The following is a 16,615-nucleotide window of genomic DNA, read 5'->3' as shown; positions in this document are numbered from 1 at the left end:
GAAAAGCCCTGAGTCCAAACTCCAGTACCTCAAAAAAATTAAAATCTGGTAACCATTCCTAAGTAATTCAGGGCAGTTAAAGAAAATGGTGGCTGTCCAATTGGAAAACCAAATTGATTGTATTTGAAGCATTCAAAAATTACTTCATTTTTTAGATTGTTAAGCTGATATATGTTTCCTTTGGAAAATAGGAAACAGTGAACAAGGGAATATAAATTGCCTATTCTCTCTGTAGAGAAAACAACTACTGCATACATTTTAGTGTGCAACTTTTTAGTCCATAAATGAAACACCAAATTGAAATTCAAGATATACAGCTTTTAGAACCTAATGTGTATCCTGAGCAAGTCTCTGTGTGTTATGTATCCTTAAACATAAGTTTTCCTTTTTTGGGTACATAGGAGGCATGGTGATCGTGGGTTTCTTTTCTTTCTTTCTTTTTTTTTTTTCCCTATTATATTCTAATCTAGTAGGAATTAAAACTGGTTTTCCTATTTGTAAGCCTTCACAACACCATTATTTCCACTATTACTAAGCTGCAGTGAGCACTGGTTTAGCTGTCTATTTATTTGGGGGACAGGTGGGGGTGGGTGGATAATTCCCTTGAATTGTACTTACTAAGCCAAAGATTGGTTTTTAAGAGTTTTCAAACCAAATGTCACATAGGTATGTATATACCTATATATACACATACATGAACACACTACCCATTTTAATGGGACTTGTTTTGAATTTTTTCTTTTTTCTTCTCCTCTCCCCTCCCCTATCTCAAGCAATAACTCATTTCTAATAATTATTTCTGAAAAACAAAAAATGTATTGTGCTATAAAAGATAGGAAGTATTTTTGAGTTTATGAGCTTTAGTTCTTGGTTGTTTTATAATGCCTGTAATTGATCCTGAGATCATAGTTTATTTTATAAAATTGTTATGAATGCCAACACTGCTCTGTACTACAAGTAGTTTGTAGTAATTTAAGTCCTCTTTATTACTGTGAGAAATATATGAGTATCTCTAGTTGAAAGTTGTCTTCCTGTGAATTACTCTAGCAGTCCCTACAGAAGTTGACAGCTACCATAGCCTATTCCCTCTAGAACCACTGCCACCCCCCAACCGGATACAGAAATCAAGTAATTTTGGATATATTACATCTTGCTACAAAGCTGTAAATAGCAAAGATGATCTGCCATACTGCCTTCGGAGGATACATGGTAAGGAAGATACATTTTCCTTTTTTATAATTGTATTATTTAAGCTTCCTGAATACATTGATTCATTTAATGTGTACATTTAAAGGATGACTATATGTACTACCCTATAATCAGTGTATGATATATCATTTTACTTACTTTTTTTTTTTTTAACCCATAGAACTGGGCCTCACACTTACTAGGCAAGCACTCTACCACTTGAGTCATGCCCAATTCCCATTTTATTTACATTTCTGATGGAAATACCAAGGAGATGTCATTTACAGTTTATTGCAGTAGAAATTTTCTTTTTCAGGTTTTCGTCTTGTAAACACAAAGTGCATGGTCTTGGTTGATATGTGGAAAAAAATTCAGCATTCAAATATCGTAACACTGCGTGAAGTATTTACCACTAAAGCATTCGCTGAACCTTGTGAGTATCTCATACTGTAAGCGTCATTATTTAAAGCCAGGTTTCCATAATGATTGTTTGTGTTTTGTTTTAAGCTCTCGTGTTTGCATATGATTTCCATGCTGGAGGAGAAACTATGATGAGCAGACACTTTAATGACCCTAATGCTGATGCCTACTTCACAAAGAGAAAGTGGGGTAAGAAAAAGATGTATGCATAGTATTTTTTAAATGCTTTTGCTCTGTCGAAGGTAGTTTTATAATTTAAAATGTACACAGTTTTATCCTTTAATTAATTAAGTTTAAGGACTCTGGCATTTTAGAAACAGGATCTCATCTACAGCAAGTTAGGAAATAATATGTGTGTATTTACTGGGTTGCAAAAAACTTAGATAGCTGATGTTTGAAATAACTAGGAGCATGTTAAGAATTTTCTTCTCTTTCTTTCTAGCAGTACTCAGGGTTGAACTCAGGGCCTGGTGCTTGCTAGGCAGGAACTCTACTCCTTGAGCCATACCCCCTGCTCTTTTTGTATTGATTATTTTAAGATAGGGTCTTACTTTATTACTGGGTCATCCTGGACCATTACCTCCTGTTAGTGCTTCCCTGTGTAGCTGGGACAACAGGTGATCCCACTGTTCCCAGTCATTTGTTGAAGTGGAGTCTTGAGAACTTTTTGTCTAGGCTGGTCTCAAACTGTTATCCTCCCAGTCTCTGCCTCCCAAGCTAGGATCATAGGCTTGTGCCTTTGTACTCAGCCTTTTTTCCTGTTAAAAAAGATTTTTTCTTTTAAATTATAGTGCTTTCTAAATAAAGATTGGAAAATCATAAATTAAAAAAAGAAAAATAGTCTTTATGGCTACATAGCCGAAGCAAAAATATTATGAATCTGTGGTTCATTTTTTTCTTTCCAGTCTTGTTTTATTTTTGTCAGTGTATACTATATTGAATATTTAATTTATTATAGATATTTCTCTTTATATTAGTAAACAATTTGATTTTCTTAGTCAAATATGATCATTTATGTGATTATTTTTCTAAACATATGGTTTTGTTTAAAGGTGTGGGTGCATATCAAAATAGATTTTCAGGTAACTACACTTAAAAATGGAGTATTATTGGGATGGGTTTTTTTTTTTTTTTTTTTGCTGTTTCTAATATCTACTTAAATAAACAACTTGTAATTTCAGAGAAAGAGTAAATCCATTTTGAGATGTCTATTAATTTATGTATTTGAGGACAATTTTCTGGTTTGTGGTCAAGAAAGAAGCATCACATTGTTTGTTGTGGTTTTTAATCTTTTTTAGATTTTCTTGAACACATAACTTACTGAAATTAAAGGGGAGAGGCAAGATCTGAGTCCACATTGCAATGTCATTCAGATTGTGACTTCTTTAAGAAGTGTTAAAAATATATTACTTCTGTTTACCCGTGACTTTGCTTTCTGCATCCTGACAGTTGAAAGAAGAAAGTTGTGGTTCCGTGGCTGTTTCACATTAAAAATCTGGTCATGTAGTGTGGTCAGTTTTTTCCTTTTGCCATATCATCTGTAGACACATGCATAATTTTGTTGAAGGGGATGTGGTCTGACTTTTCCTATAGATGAATATGGCTGTTGTTCCAGTTTATTTTAGTAGTAACACCTGTGAAGTGACTGTTGGCTTTAATTTATAGCTGGTTTTAACCTCAGCACTATTGACATTTGGGCTACTTAATTTTTTTTGTGGAGGCTATCCTGCACATTACAGAGTGTTATATAGTGAGCCTTGTCTGCTGGATGCCAGTAGCAACCCCCTCTACCCAAATTTATACTACTAAAAATATCTCCAGATATTGCCAACTTCCCTGCTGAGAACCATTCCTTCATAGCATTTTTTCCAGTTTTAAGAAATCTTAATTATTTTGTTTTTGTTGTTGACTAATTGATATATTAACATTTACATTTTCATAGGAATCAATCCTTCTTCCAATATTTTAAAGGTATCATTTGAATGATTATAACCTTCCTAAATATACCATACATTCATAGAAGTGTACTATTTCCTAATGCTGTGTAATTAATTGTTTTAACGCAAACTTTAAAAAATAACACTATAAGAAGTATACTAATGTAGAAAATGGGAATGATAGGATATGATATTATGTAGGAGTTAATAAAGAGGTTTAAAATGAGTTGAAGTGGGTAAAACAACTAGAATTTACTCTGGCACAAAGTAAGCACTATGTGTTTGTTCTAAGTAATCTGTTTCCTTATTATGTTAACTATATTGTCTATGTAAACGCTTTCATGTCGTTCATGGTGGTGAACCACCGTGGAGGTTAATCCAAGGTCTCATGTGCAAGTTGTCTTTGACATTGTCTTGACATGTATCACCAGAGCCACTTTTTGTGTCATCTAATACTTTTCTAGAGTTTTATCTTCAGTTTTTTCCAGCTTGAAAGATAACAACTTTTGAATTTTGTAGGTGCTTCTAACTAGAAATTTTGTTCCAAACTATAATTATATTTTCACTGTTTATCATGTCCGTAATTAATAATTTAACTTTATTGCTTTTATACCTTATTCACAAAAAGTTGATTTACAACCTATGAATGTAAAATTATGTTCCCTGAGATAATTACAAAATTTAGGTTAAATTTATGTGTCTCCAATACTGATTTAGCTATTAACATTGGCATGTTGTACCCATGAGTTTTCTTTGTTTATTTTGGTTTGAATATTTCAGTCTTTTTAGTTGATCATTTAAGTGAAGATGTTGTTTTTTTATTTATTTACTTCGTAGGTCAACATGATGGACCATTACCCAGACAGCATGCTGGGTTATTGCCAGAATCTCTCATTTGGGCATACATTGTCCAACTGAGTTCTGCTTTGCGTACCATTCATACAGCAGGTTTGGCATGTCGAGTAATGGACCCAACAAAGATTCTGATAACTGGCAAAACAAGGTAATAACATTTTGAATTTGAGTTTTTTTATTGACCATCTAGCCTGTTGAAAGTATGATGATTTGTTTTAACTCTACTTTTTCATATATCTCATCCAAAAGAACTGCTATGACTTTTGAGTGCATTTGTAAGTTGTTGTTTTTTTTTTTAAGTTGAATTCTTAATAAAATGCCTAGATATTAACCAGAAATCTTGGTAAGAGTAAGGATGTGTCTAGGGTTAGAATTAGAGGAACACAAGTGATGCTGTTGCTGCTAGTTGAATCCCGTGCTACGAGAATGACACAGTTAAGTAACACAGACCGTGACTTCCTGAGTCTTGAGTTGCCATACTTTTGAGAATTGTCTTGAGTAGCATAGCAGGTCCTGGGTTTATATCCTGACTCCCTCGTTACAGTCTGTATGATCTTGAACAGCTTTTTTCTGTCTTTAATAACATCAATACACAGGCACTGTTATTAACTTGTTTTTAAGGTGTCTGCCTCATACATTCCTTAATAAATTTGAATGAATTAATACACGTAAAATGCTTAGAACAGTGCTTGGTATGTCTTTAGCAAGTGTTAATAAGCTAACTAGTTTTCTTTCATAAATAATAAACAGGTTCGAGTGGTAAAAAGGAGACTTGCTTTAGTCAGAAAAAAATGTGAGCTGTTATGGTAGCTTTCTTGTTACTGACTTTTACTACTGGAGTCATACCACTTGATGTTTCTGAGCCTTAATTTCCTTATCTCCAAAATGGTTGTTAGATACTATGTGGAAGTGGGGTGGGAATAGAAGTTAGAGTAAATAATATTTTGAGCTCCTTCTTAATATCAAAGGAGTTGTTAAATATCCATTACTGTATAACAAAAACTTTAATTATTTTTTTAATTGATCCTTAAAGGTTACGAGTAAATTGTGTTGGAGTTTTTGATGTTTTAACATTTGATAACAGTCAAAACAATAATCCATTGGCATTAATGGCTCAGTACCAGGTGAGTATGAATTAATAACATGGGCATTTTTTCTTAAAGCTTTTTTTTTTTTTTAAGTGAAATTCATTTTAAAGTTTATCAGGATTTTAAGCCCAGATCTCAATTTATTCTGAGTGTTCTCTACCTCTTAACCACTGTAATATATGTAATGAAGAGAGCTCTTATAGGTTGGAATATATAGAATTAAAGACAGAGTGTCAAAGATTCTAGCTGTTCAAAATGGAAATGTATTTATATGAATAGGAAATTTCATTCTCAGGATAGAGTAAAACAGTCAACTGAAGGAATTATACTAAATAACACTACGTTTTCACTTTAATCAATCTATTTTTCACTTTTAAATTACTTGTCGTACTACTAATCATAAAATTTTAGAAGTATTTCCAAAGAGTTGTTAGATTGCCATTTTCTAATTTTTTTCTTTTGTTTAGTTAAAACCTGTCACTCACCTGTACATTATCAGAACTTCATTAATATCTAATTTCATTCTAGATTGTCGATTCAGGCCCCACCATATTCTTTGCTATTTTTGGCATTTCTTATTTCCTTACTAGTATGGTAAGGTTCTAGGGGAACCTGTTCCTGAAGCTGGGGATGTAGCTCAGTGGTAGAGCGCTTGCCCAGGGTGGGAGAGGCTCTGGGTTTGATCCCCGCCACTGCAAAGAAGCAAAACAATAGAATAAAAACCTTGCCCCTGTAAGGAAACATTAAGCATAGTTGCTTAAGGCTTAGAAATCCTTTTTAATAAGCTGCAAGTGATTCTGAGGAGTGACAATATTTGAGAACTGTGCCCCAAGTTCTACAGTTTATTTATAATGGTACTTTTTTCCATTTAGGCCATACTGTTAGTGTATTAAATGTGTACCCGTGGAAGAAATTAAAAGTTTCATTTATTCTTTCATATCAGCAAGCAGATCTGATAGCATTAGGAAAAGTTGTGTTGGCTTTGGCTTGCAACTCTTTGGCCGGAATTCAGCGAGAGAATTTACAGAAAGCCATGGAATTGGTGACAATCAACTACTCATCTGATCTAAAGAATCTGATCTTGTAAGTTTTAATATCTGGTAAAACATGAAGTGATCATAAAAGATTAGCAGAGAGCTTTTTTGTATTAAGTTTAGGTATTATTTTTCATAAGGAGCTTTGGAACAGAATTTCTATTTTAATTCCCATTGTTTAAAGCCAAAAAATGTAAACAAATGTTAATTTCTTTATTTTTATTGCAAAGTACATATTTCTTAGAACAAACTAATAAGCTAGTGTGTTTAAATTAGTCATTTGGTCAAAGGACACCCTCTAGAGCTGTACTGGTTCTAGCCAAATGTGCCCTTTTAAATTAGAATTAATTTAAATTAAATTTTCAGTTCTTCAGTTAATACTAGCAGTACTTCAAGAGCTCAGCAGCCACATATAGTTCCTAGCTAATATATTGGACAACACAGACAACTTTTCCATCATCTCAAAGAGTTCTCTTGGCCAGTGCTGTGCTAGCATGTGAAAGCTGTCATAAATAAGCCTCTGTTTTACTGCTCTTTGGCCCAATCATCCATTCCAAAACAATGTGTACAGAGGCCACATGCTTATGGTCCAGTCTTCAGTGAGTCCTTAAATACAGGTTTAGAATTAATTTGGCTTAAGAGAAACCCACAATGGACTACTATCATCACAGAAGTACTTCTCCTTGTCTCAGACACACGTAATACGATTCCGGAGGGTGAGCAGCCACTTCTTTTATTATAGTTATGGGTTATTCTAGAGATGAAGTGCTAGAACATCTCTTTAAATTTTTCCTATTATATTCTAGAAACAATTAGAACTTATTGATCCTAATCAACAGTCTCTTTTAGCTTCCAGCTGTCCCTTCTCATCTTTCTGTGTAGCCCTGGATGATCCAGTTTGTTTTTGGACCAGCCCTGGGGTATGGAATTGGGGGTTGGAGGATGGGGCTGCTCACTTCTTCTTTGCTAACACTGGCATAAATGTCTTGCTTGTGACAGCACTAGAAGCCAGTGGTTGCCTGGATCCTATTAATAATCAAATAAGTTGATTTATCTTTTTACTGAAAATAACTTGTTTCATATATGATCACAGTAGTGATTCCTACCCTTAGTTTGCAACACTAAGGATGTTTCAAGTAATTTCAGGCTGTATCTCTAGATTTTTCCTTTTTAAAAAGTGGGAGTAGATGATATAAATATAATAAATTGTATGTCAGTAATTATTGAAACTGGGTGATTATACATGGGACTTTATTATACTACCTTTTCTACTTTGTAAATACTTGAAATTTTCCTTGATGAAAGTGAATGAAGAAAAAAATCATACTGCAATAGTAATCATAACCTAAAATTTATGGAGCAATAAGCCATGTATCAGGTACTTTTGAACTGCTTGATATGCATTAATTTACTTAATTTTTCTAAGAAATATAAATTAGATACCATTATTAGCCCCATTTTAGAGACAACAAAACCAAGGCATAGAGAGGTAAAGTAACTTGCCAAAGTCACATAGCTAGTAATAGCTTTTAATATGACTAGCCAAATACAAATAGGTCAGTAGTGACAGATGAATAGTTTAGGCAGATTATTTACTTAGGACTAATCATTCATTTACTCAACAAAAGAATGCCAACTATATACCACAGCCTAGATGGAGATGTGATAGCCCTATAAATTTTATATATAGACATATAAGTAAAGAATGTCTATAATATCCTCATAGTTTTGAGGACACTTTGATAAGATGAACAAAATTTCTGTCTTCTGAACTCTTATATCTTACTAGGGATAAAGTGTTATTAAACACATAAATAGGGTATTTTCAGATTGTGATAAATCCTATGAAGATAAAGATAATAAAAGCTGGAATTAAAGCAGAAGAGTAAAAGGTTGGGAGACTGTTGTCAAATGGTGTACCTATAAAATAAGCAGTGCGTGATTGAGAATCACTGGGTTCTAGCAAGTAGCTCTTGAAATATGTGGTACTTTTCACCTTTGTTATGAGAGAAGAAATTGAACTGATGGTCTCTTTTGAGGTGTTAGTACACAAAGATTTCTCAGACATGAGAATTTGGAAATAAAGCTGCAGAGCACAAGACAACTTCCTCAAAAGTTGGTGCTCATTTAATTTAGCACAATTGAAGACCCAGCTTTAGTTTTAAAATTCATTTTTGGTTAGACCCAGTAGCATACACCTGTAGCCCCAGCTCTCGGAGAGTCTGAGGCAGAAGGATCCCTTTAATCCTCCTCATGATGGTCCCGTGAGTTTGAGACCATCCTCACAACATAGCAAGACCCGGATTCAAAAACAACAAGTTAATTATCTTTAAAGAGCAACAGGAAAAGCTTTCTACCCTACAACTCCTCAGTATTTCACACCCTCCTCCTCAAAAAGTTTGTAATAACATTTTCATCTAGTACTGTTGTAAAGAAGGGTTTGAGAATGGAAATGGGTAAGTGTAACCCTCCTTTACTTTCCTTTCTCACTTCCACAAATGAGGTAGGGAAGGGGCACGTTTCTCCATTTGACTCTTAAAATCTTCCAGAGAAAAAGAAATAATACTTAAACTTCAAAAATGAACTTAGTTGGAAAATACATTTTCAAATTGTGCACACTAGATGATGGTGACAGCAATGGCTATGTGTTTGTGGGTTATGTTTGTTTTGTTTTTTTAAATTGCAAAGTAGGCATTCAAGTAATTCCTCTTTGTCTTGGTTAGGTACTTGTTGACTGACCAAAATAGGATGCGAAGTGTAAATGACATCATGCCCATGATTGGTGCTCGATTTTATACTCAATTGGACGCTGCTCAAATGAGAAATGATGTCATTGAGGAAGACCTGGCAAAGGTAACGAGTAGTTAACAGTGTGCATATACTTACATCTCTGTGTATAAATAGATACACGATAGATAGTAATAGTTGTACCGAACATAGTGCCTGATTGGCTAAGACATTGTTGTCCAAGCTGGATGTTAAGTAATTTAATTTCTGATATCATCTGGACATTGTTTTCTTTTCATTCATGGTTTTGTAGAGTCATGTGACAAAAATCTTGACCTTCTTTTTCTCATGTGAGTTACTTTAACAATTCCTAACAATGGTTAACCTACATTATCTTGAATACTACTGTTAATTGAAATAGACATGTTGTATTTAAAAGTATAACCAAAGGGTGAGGATATTAGGATTTACTACTTAAAGATAATATTGGTGCAGAATGCCAGTTTTTGTAAACTTTGATTTTTATATTCTGTTAGCTGGAACATTAACATTCTCTTTTTAAAATGTTTTGTAGGAGGTTCAAAATGGAAGACTGTTTAGGCTCCTAGCAAAATTGGGAACAATCAATGAGAGGCCGGAGTAAGGATTTACAGTATTTTACAACATATTTTCAATCAAGGGCACTATTTTGCATAACAAGAATGAGTATGCCTTATTCTTACTGGTTTTATTTGGAAAAAGATGTGAAGTGACCTTAAGATTATATTAGCCATTAAGGTGCTATTTTTTAGCCAGAGGCTAGATGTGGTTATTTGTGTAAATTTTACAAACACATATACAGAAAATACACTGATTTAACAATTTTTGTTGGGATTTGCACATAAGGGAATATTTTATGATAATACACTGATTCCTTTTTAAAGCCTGATCAAGTTTATCTTGGTCAGTTTAGAGACCTCAGAAATCTCTTAATTGTTGCATACCTCTTATTTTTTATCAAAGTTTATTTTTTTATAGCTGCCGTATTGGTAACATTGGAAAGGCATCACCATTTTATACTGTGATTTAATTCTGCCTTGTTTGTAAGTTAATCATACCTTTGTAAGCAGAGTTGATGTTGTACTATATAAATGCCAAAAATAGGTTGAACAGAAATTATAGCTATTTTGACTGCAGCATAAGTTACATTTCAGGATTGTTTCATGTGTCAGTAGAGGTAGTTGATAGATAAATATCACTGCTTGTGGGATTTTCTGTTCTACCATGGAATTTACATCCACTTGCCTTTTTCGAAGTCAAAAGTCTCAGTGAGGGTTTTCCCTAATACTTTTCCTAAATGAAGAGGACCTAATATATGCTGAAAGATTTTTTGAAAACTTTTTTAGTTATTTCTTCTGGTATTTATCTCTGTACTTCAAAATGTGTGCTTATAATGCTGTTTCTTGATTTTTTTTTCAATATTTAACTCTGCTAATGACTTTTATCCCTTTCCTTCAACATAGTATGTACTCTCTCACATTATATCCTTAACCCATAAATTTTGAGTTAAGTCTGTTTTTCAGTGTTGCCATTGTTGTGAATACTTAAATTTGTGCATAGCTGTACCACACAGTGAAGCATATTATATTTCTTCTGTAGTTTTGTGTTTTCCTAAGGTTGATAATTGTCTTAAATAGAAAACTAAGCAAATGATAAAACACTTTTATCACCAGTTCATTGCAACCTCTCTGCCAGAGATGCAAAATACCTTTCAAAAATAGGCAATCTATCAGTTCCTTTTTTCTCCCCAACAGAAGTTCCCCCAGAACCTCGGCCCTTTCTTTTACATCTGGGTTTGATGCTTTATGCCTGCCCACACTCATACTTTAGACCTGGCACTTCCTTCAGTTTTGTTCTAAGAGTTCTTCTGGTCTCACTCTTTGGTTTAAACACCTTGTCTTGGTTTTTTGTGTGTTTTGGGGGGTTTTTTTTTTTTTTTTGCTTTATTTATTCTTTTGGTTTGTTTTCTTTTAAATCCCTTGCAAGTCCAAAAATGTCGTTGTTCTACTTTCACACTTTGTTGATAGTGCATATAAAATTCTAGGTTTTCCTCAGAAAATTTTTCCTATTTAATTTTTTTGTATAGGTTATAGAATTTTTTTTTTTTTTTTACAGTATTGGAGTTTTGAGTTTCAGGGCTTCCACTTGCTAGGCAGATGCTCTACCACTTGAGACATGCCTCAACTCTGGTCCTGGATAGGTTATAGATGAGCAGAATTTTCTTTAAAAACAAAAGAAGTTTTGTGAAAAAAAATCTCTTTTTGTATCTGACACCCCCAGTTGCTCCCACTAATACTTATTTTTGTTTCTTATATATATACGTTCAGAGTTACAAATACAACCATATATTCTTTTCTCCCCTTTTTAAATAAGTAAAATTGTAAACTATATCCAATGTTCCGTGTATTGCCTATTTCTCAATATAGTAATGTATTTTGGAAATCTTTTCGTCTAGATTTTAGAGTATGTCAAGCATGATTCTAAATAGTTTACAAGTATGATTTCTCATGAAAACCTGTGATGGAGATAATGTTGTTAGTCCCATTTAACAGAAATTGGGGTACAGGCAGGATAAGTAACCTGTCCAAGGTCACATGATTAGTAAATACATGAGTCAGGATTCAAGTCTAGGAAGTGTGACTCCAGAGTCTGTGCTCTTTCTCTCTCTGGCATTTTTCCCTCACACTTTTATGGACATAAATATTGTTTATTTTTTCGGTTACCTATAGATGAGCATTTAGGATGTTTTCAGTGTTTCGGTAGGGCAAACAGTGCTGTAGAGACTAAATTTTACTTGTCTAATTTTGTATGAATAATGATAGGCTCAATTGTGGTTGCTCATTAGTGAATATCGGTATAATTTCTGAGCCATTGGCAGAAAAATTTTGTGGAATTCATGAGCGGGCTTTACCAATACTGTTTTTTTTTTTTCAAAGTTTTCTGTTTTTGTCATCCTCATAGGTGAGAATTGGATTTCAGTGCTACTTTGTTTTCAGTTCACTCTTAAGGAGACTTTTTTAGTATCTTTTTTATGTATTTGATCCATTTCTATTTCTTTGTCTGCCTGTTCATATCCTTTGCCCATTTTTATTTTCAGTTGGACTGCTTGTCTTACTGACGTATAGGAGCTAGAGAGATTTACTCTTTGTGATACTTTAAAAAAAAAAGTTTGTTATTTTTCTTTTGTTTGTGCTTTATTTTCCTGTGCAAATATTTGTACATAGTCTAACTGATCAAGCTTCTTTTATGCTGCTTGGTTTTGGGTCATAATTAGAAAGGTCCTTTCCACTCTGAAATCTTGAATTATTTAATGGACTCTTGTGTTTTTTTTTTTTTTTCATATTAGGATTTTTATATATTTAGGAATTATACAGGGTATAAGGTATGAATCCAGCTTTTTTCCTAGACACCTAGCTTTTTACTAAGTAGCACCGTTTTTCCCTGCTGTTTGAAGCAGCAACTCTATAGTGGATGGAAGTTTTAAAGTCCAGTGGTGTTAGTTCTTTTATTCTCTGTTTCATTGTGTATTGTATCATTGTTTTCCTAAAACTGGTTAGTCTTCTGTATGAATTTCAAATCAGCTTATTTAGTTCAAAAACAGTAACTCTGAATTCTAGTTTTGTAGGAAAGGTAACATGTTATGGGTAGTAATAAACTTACAGAGCATTTGTGGGTTTAGCTGTTGAATTATCTTAACTAAGATCATGGTTTGTAATTTAATCTGTTGATGTCTACTTCTGTGTTCTTCAGTAATAGTTCAGTTCTTTATATACGTAAGCATACTGAGTTTTATTCTTAGGTATTTTGTTTGAATTTTCTCCTCGTATTCTGTCTTCTTACTACTTATTATTGGTGTATGTGAAAATTAATTGGTTTCTGTAATTTTGTATGCTGATATCTTATTGTTTGAATAATTTCTCAGATTTTCTTGGATTTCCCATAGTCTTATAATCTGTAAATAATAATAGTTACCTTTCTTCCTTTCTAATTTTTATACTTTCAGTTTCTCATAAAAGACTGTGTTAGCTAACACAATGATACTTTTGTTCAGAATTGGAAGTATTGTTCCATTGCCTTTAGCTTCCAGACAGACTCAAAGCTATTTTCTGTCCAAATTCTTCCCTTCCCCCAAAGCTTTTAGGGTCTTTTCTTTGCCAGTTAGGTTTAGAAACTCATGATAATGTACCTTGATATATGTTTTTAGATTCAAAAGATAAATCAGTAGGTGGATAATTTTTTTTTTGGCATTGAGATTTGAACTCAGGGCTTCACGCTCGCTAGGCAGGTACTCTATCACTTGAGCCACTCCTCCAGTCCTGTTTTGTGTTGGGTGTCCTTGAGATAGGGCCTCTTATGAACCGTTTGCCTGGGCTGTCTTTGAACTGTGATCCTTCTGATCTCTGCTTTCTAAGAAACTAGGATTACAAGTGTGAGCCACTGGTACCTAGCTTAGGTTGGACCCTTTAAATCTTGGAAATTTATATCCTTTCGTTCTAAGAAATGAGCTTCATTAATTCTTTTCATTTTCTCAAATTCCAGTTGCTTAGATTTTCTGGAATTTTCCTATTTTCTCTATCTTCTACGTTCTGGGCATTATGTCTTTTTGGTTTTTTTGGTTTTTTTTTTTTTGGTCTGGAATTAAAGTTGTTTCAAATTCTTCTCTGAATTTTAAAATTTTTGCTATCATAGTTTTAATTTCCAAGAACTTTTCTATTCTTTGAATGTTTGACTTATACTGTCTAATTCTTATTTATCTGAGAATGTTGGTTATAAAATTTTGGGTGGTGGTTGATTTTTTTGTTTGCTTATTTGTTTCTTTCTGGATGTGGGGGTTACATTGTTCTGTTCTCTGCAATATCTCATTGGAAAAAGGTGTATTTTGTTTTCTTTTTATTCTCTCTTTGAAAGATTTCAGTACCTTGGCCATCCTTTGCTATTAAAAATGAGGTCCTAAAAAGCTGCATTAGACTAGAAGATGCAGAATGTTGAACTTTTTGTCAGTAGACAGTGAAATATTGTATGTATGATTTTTGTTTTTAGTTTCTTTTGGAAAAGAATCTAAAATGCTGTTTCTTTTGGAAAAGAATCCCCCAAACTACTGTGTGTGGTATAAGCCTGACAGCCACAAGTTGGGAACCAGGCAGGGGGAAGCTATTTGTTGAATAATGTTCCATCTATCACTGTTTGGCTCCTTGCTCCTTGGCTCCTGTTTTGTTGGCATCTCTGGGGCTGGAGCTTTTCTGATTCTGATCTAGAAAGTAAACCTTCAGATTTCTGCCTGGCAGAGTGGGGTGAGGGGGCAGAGCTAAGAGCTGGGTGATTTAGTTACTGTTTCTAGAACCCTTCCTCAGTTCCGCTGATTTCAGCTCAGTCCATGTCTGCATCTGCAGTAGCCCCTGATGATGTCAACTCCTAGGACTCATTCATGTGGCTTCCTGCAAGCCTGTAGCAATTAGAATTCAGTTTTATGGGGTCTGCTCGGTCATACCACTTACTCCATCTGCTCTGCATTTTCCTATTTTCACTTTTATTACTATTGCTGCTGCTTCTAACCCCTTTGTCCTTGTGTTTGTACGCTTTTGTAGACACAAAACTGTCAGTTTGGTGGGCTTTTGAAAGGTAGCCAGAGATAAATGGATGTATTTAAGCTACATTTTAATTTGGGGTTCACAGAATGATCTTTGCAAAAACCTGTATGATTATGTTAAAGCCATGTGGTGGGCTTCTCTGGTTCTGGGACTAGAATTCAGTTTTTAAACATGACCTAAGGCTACATAGTATGGTCCTTACCTATTTCTCATCCTTGCTACAGATCTCCCTCTCCCCACCCCCACCCTTAAATTTTCTCCTCCTGTCCTTCCTCTTCCTTCTGTCATTCCATACTTTGTCCTCATTCCATACGCTGTCCTTTTCTTCTCTCTGACTCTTCCCTCTTCCTTGTCCTCTCACCTTCCCTTTTGTATTCTCACCTTTTCTTTGCTCTGGACACACTGACCTTTCTTAAATTTCCTCAGTGCTCCATGCTGTCCTTTGCACATGCCAGTCCCTCTTGACTAAGGAGCATCCATCCTCTGTGAAGAGCAGCCACTAATTCCTCTAGAAAATCTTGCTTGCCCTCACAGATGAACTTAGCTTCTGTTCTATATTACATCCCTTTCTTTTCATAGTATTTTATATAAATGTGCAATTACCACTTTCTTTGATTATTAAATAACATCTGTTTTCTCAGTAGACTTACGTTCCTAAGGTCACTGAAAACTAAAAGTGGTCATGTGGTTATCCAGTTCTTCGTAGCTCTCAGATGAGATGGTAGAAAACCAGAATGTATCTTTTTTTGTTAATGTTTTGTAAACATTTTTCTGTTTTAAGCTCATTGGTGAAGTGGAAAAATTATCTGACCATCTCTGTACTCTGTAACCTATAGGATGGAAGGAGAAAAAGAATAGTCTCTTATAAACTCAGACTAAAGAAATCTAAAGACATTTTTTTCTGCCTTCCCCATTTTATCTACTGGTAAGACTTGAAGTTAAGGAGAGAAAGTAATGTGCAAGGAGTAAATGCTCCTAAGAACTGAAACTGGAATTCATGTATTTCTGTGTTGAGAGAGATTATTTTTTTTTAAACACTGCTCACAACCCCTCTAATTTCTTATTTATTGGGAAAAAATTAAACTACTCTTGAATCTGAAAGATAAAAATAGGCCATGTAGCACACAGCATGAGTTACTGAGGTAGAATGTTAATCCTCCAGGTTTCAGAAGGATCCTACTTGGTCAGAGACTGGAGACCGATATCTGTTGAAACTCTTTAGGGATCATCTTTTTCATCAGGTGACAGAAGCGGGTGCTCCTTGGATTGACCTCAGTCATATCATTTCTTGTCTTAACAAGGTAATTTATATCTGAGTTTTTAAGATCTCAGTGCTTCCTAAAACTTAGAACTCAAGTTTTTTTTTGTTTTTTTTTTAACATCTGCATGAATAGTTCCAGAATTTTTTTATTGTGGATGTTTTTATTATAAAATAAATGATTCTCCACTTTTTGTACTATTTTATTTAAATGTAAATGTGTTATACCAAACAAAATAGTGAGTAGGAAAAAACTGAAAAATCATTTTGTTTTTTAAATACTTTTTAAAGGTTGAATCCTTTTGTTCTGTCATTGTGAGTTGGATTGAGTGTTATTAATTCGTTTATTGTTAACTATAGATATTATAATAATACACAAAACTGGTAACATCAGTAGGCACTGCTGCTTTAAGTGGTGAACTAGGTGATTAGATGAATTAGAGACATATCATAAATTCATTTATAATTTGTAGACTAAAGG

The 16,615-nt window shown here is 34.0% G+C and overlaps 1 protein-coding gene across 6 annotated transcripts in view; it reads left to right on the top strand.

Moving 5' to 3' along the window:
• Pan3 (poly(A) specific ribonuclease subunit PAN3) overlaps window positions 1-16,615 on the top strand; it is a 132,166-nt gene that overhangs the window by 111,488 nt on the left and 4,063 nt on the right. For 3 of the 6 annotated variants that reach the window (XM_020176805.2, XM_020176802.2, XM_074043641.1), the window contains 9 exons: window positions 1,048-1,209; window positions 1,505-1,621; window positions 1,696-1,797; window positions 4,383-4,548; window positions 5,434-5,524; window positions 6,432-6,571; window positions 9,246-9,375; window positions 9,824-9,888; window positions 16,039-16,177. In XM_020176805.2, the coding sequence (XP_020032394.1) occupies window positions 1,048-1,209; window positions 1,505-1,621; window positions 1,696-1,797; window positions 4,383-4,548; window positions 5,434-5,524; window positions 6,432-6,571; window positions 9,246-9,375; window positions 9,824-9,888; window positions 16,039-16,177 (1,112 nt within the window). Of the gene's footprint in view, window positions 1-1,047; window positions 1,210-1,504; window positions 1,622-1,695; window positions 1,798-4,382; window positions 4,549-5,433; window positions 5,525-6,431; window positions 6,572-7,371; window positions 7,443-9,245; window positions 9,376-9,823; window positions 9,889-16,038; window positions 16,178-16,615 lie in introns of those variants that run through there. The other 3 variants (XM_074043639.1, XM_020176803.2, XM_074043640.1) reach the window with 2 other exon arrangements.

Source organism: Castor canadensis, chromosome 10, assembly GCF_047511655.1.
Source record: "Castor canadensis chromosome 10, mCasCan1.hap1v2, whole genome shotgun sequence".
Taxonomy (NCBI): Eukaryota; Metazoa; Chordata; class Mammalia; order Rodentia; family Castoridae; genus Castor; species Castor canadensis.
This window is presented reverse-complemented; position numbering and strand designations above follow the sequence as displayed.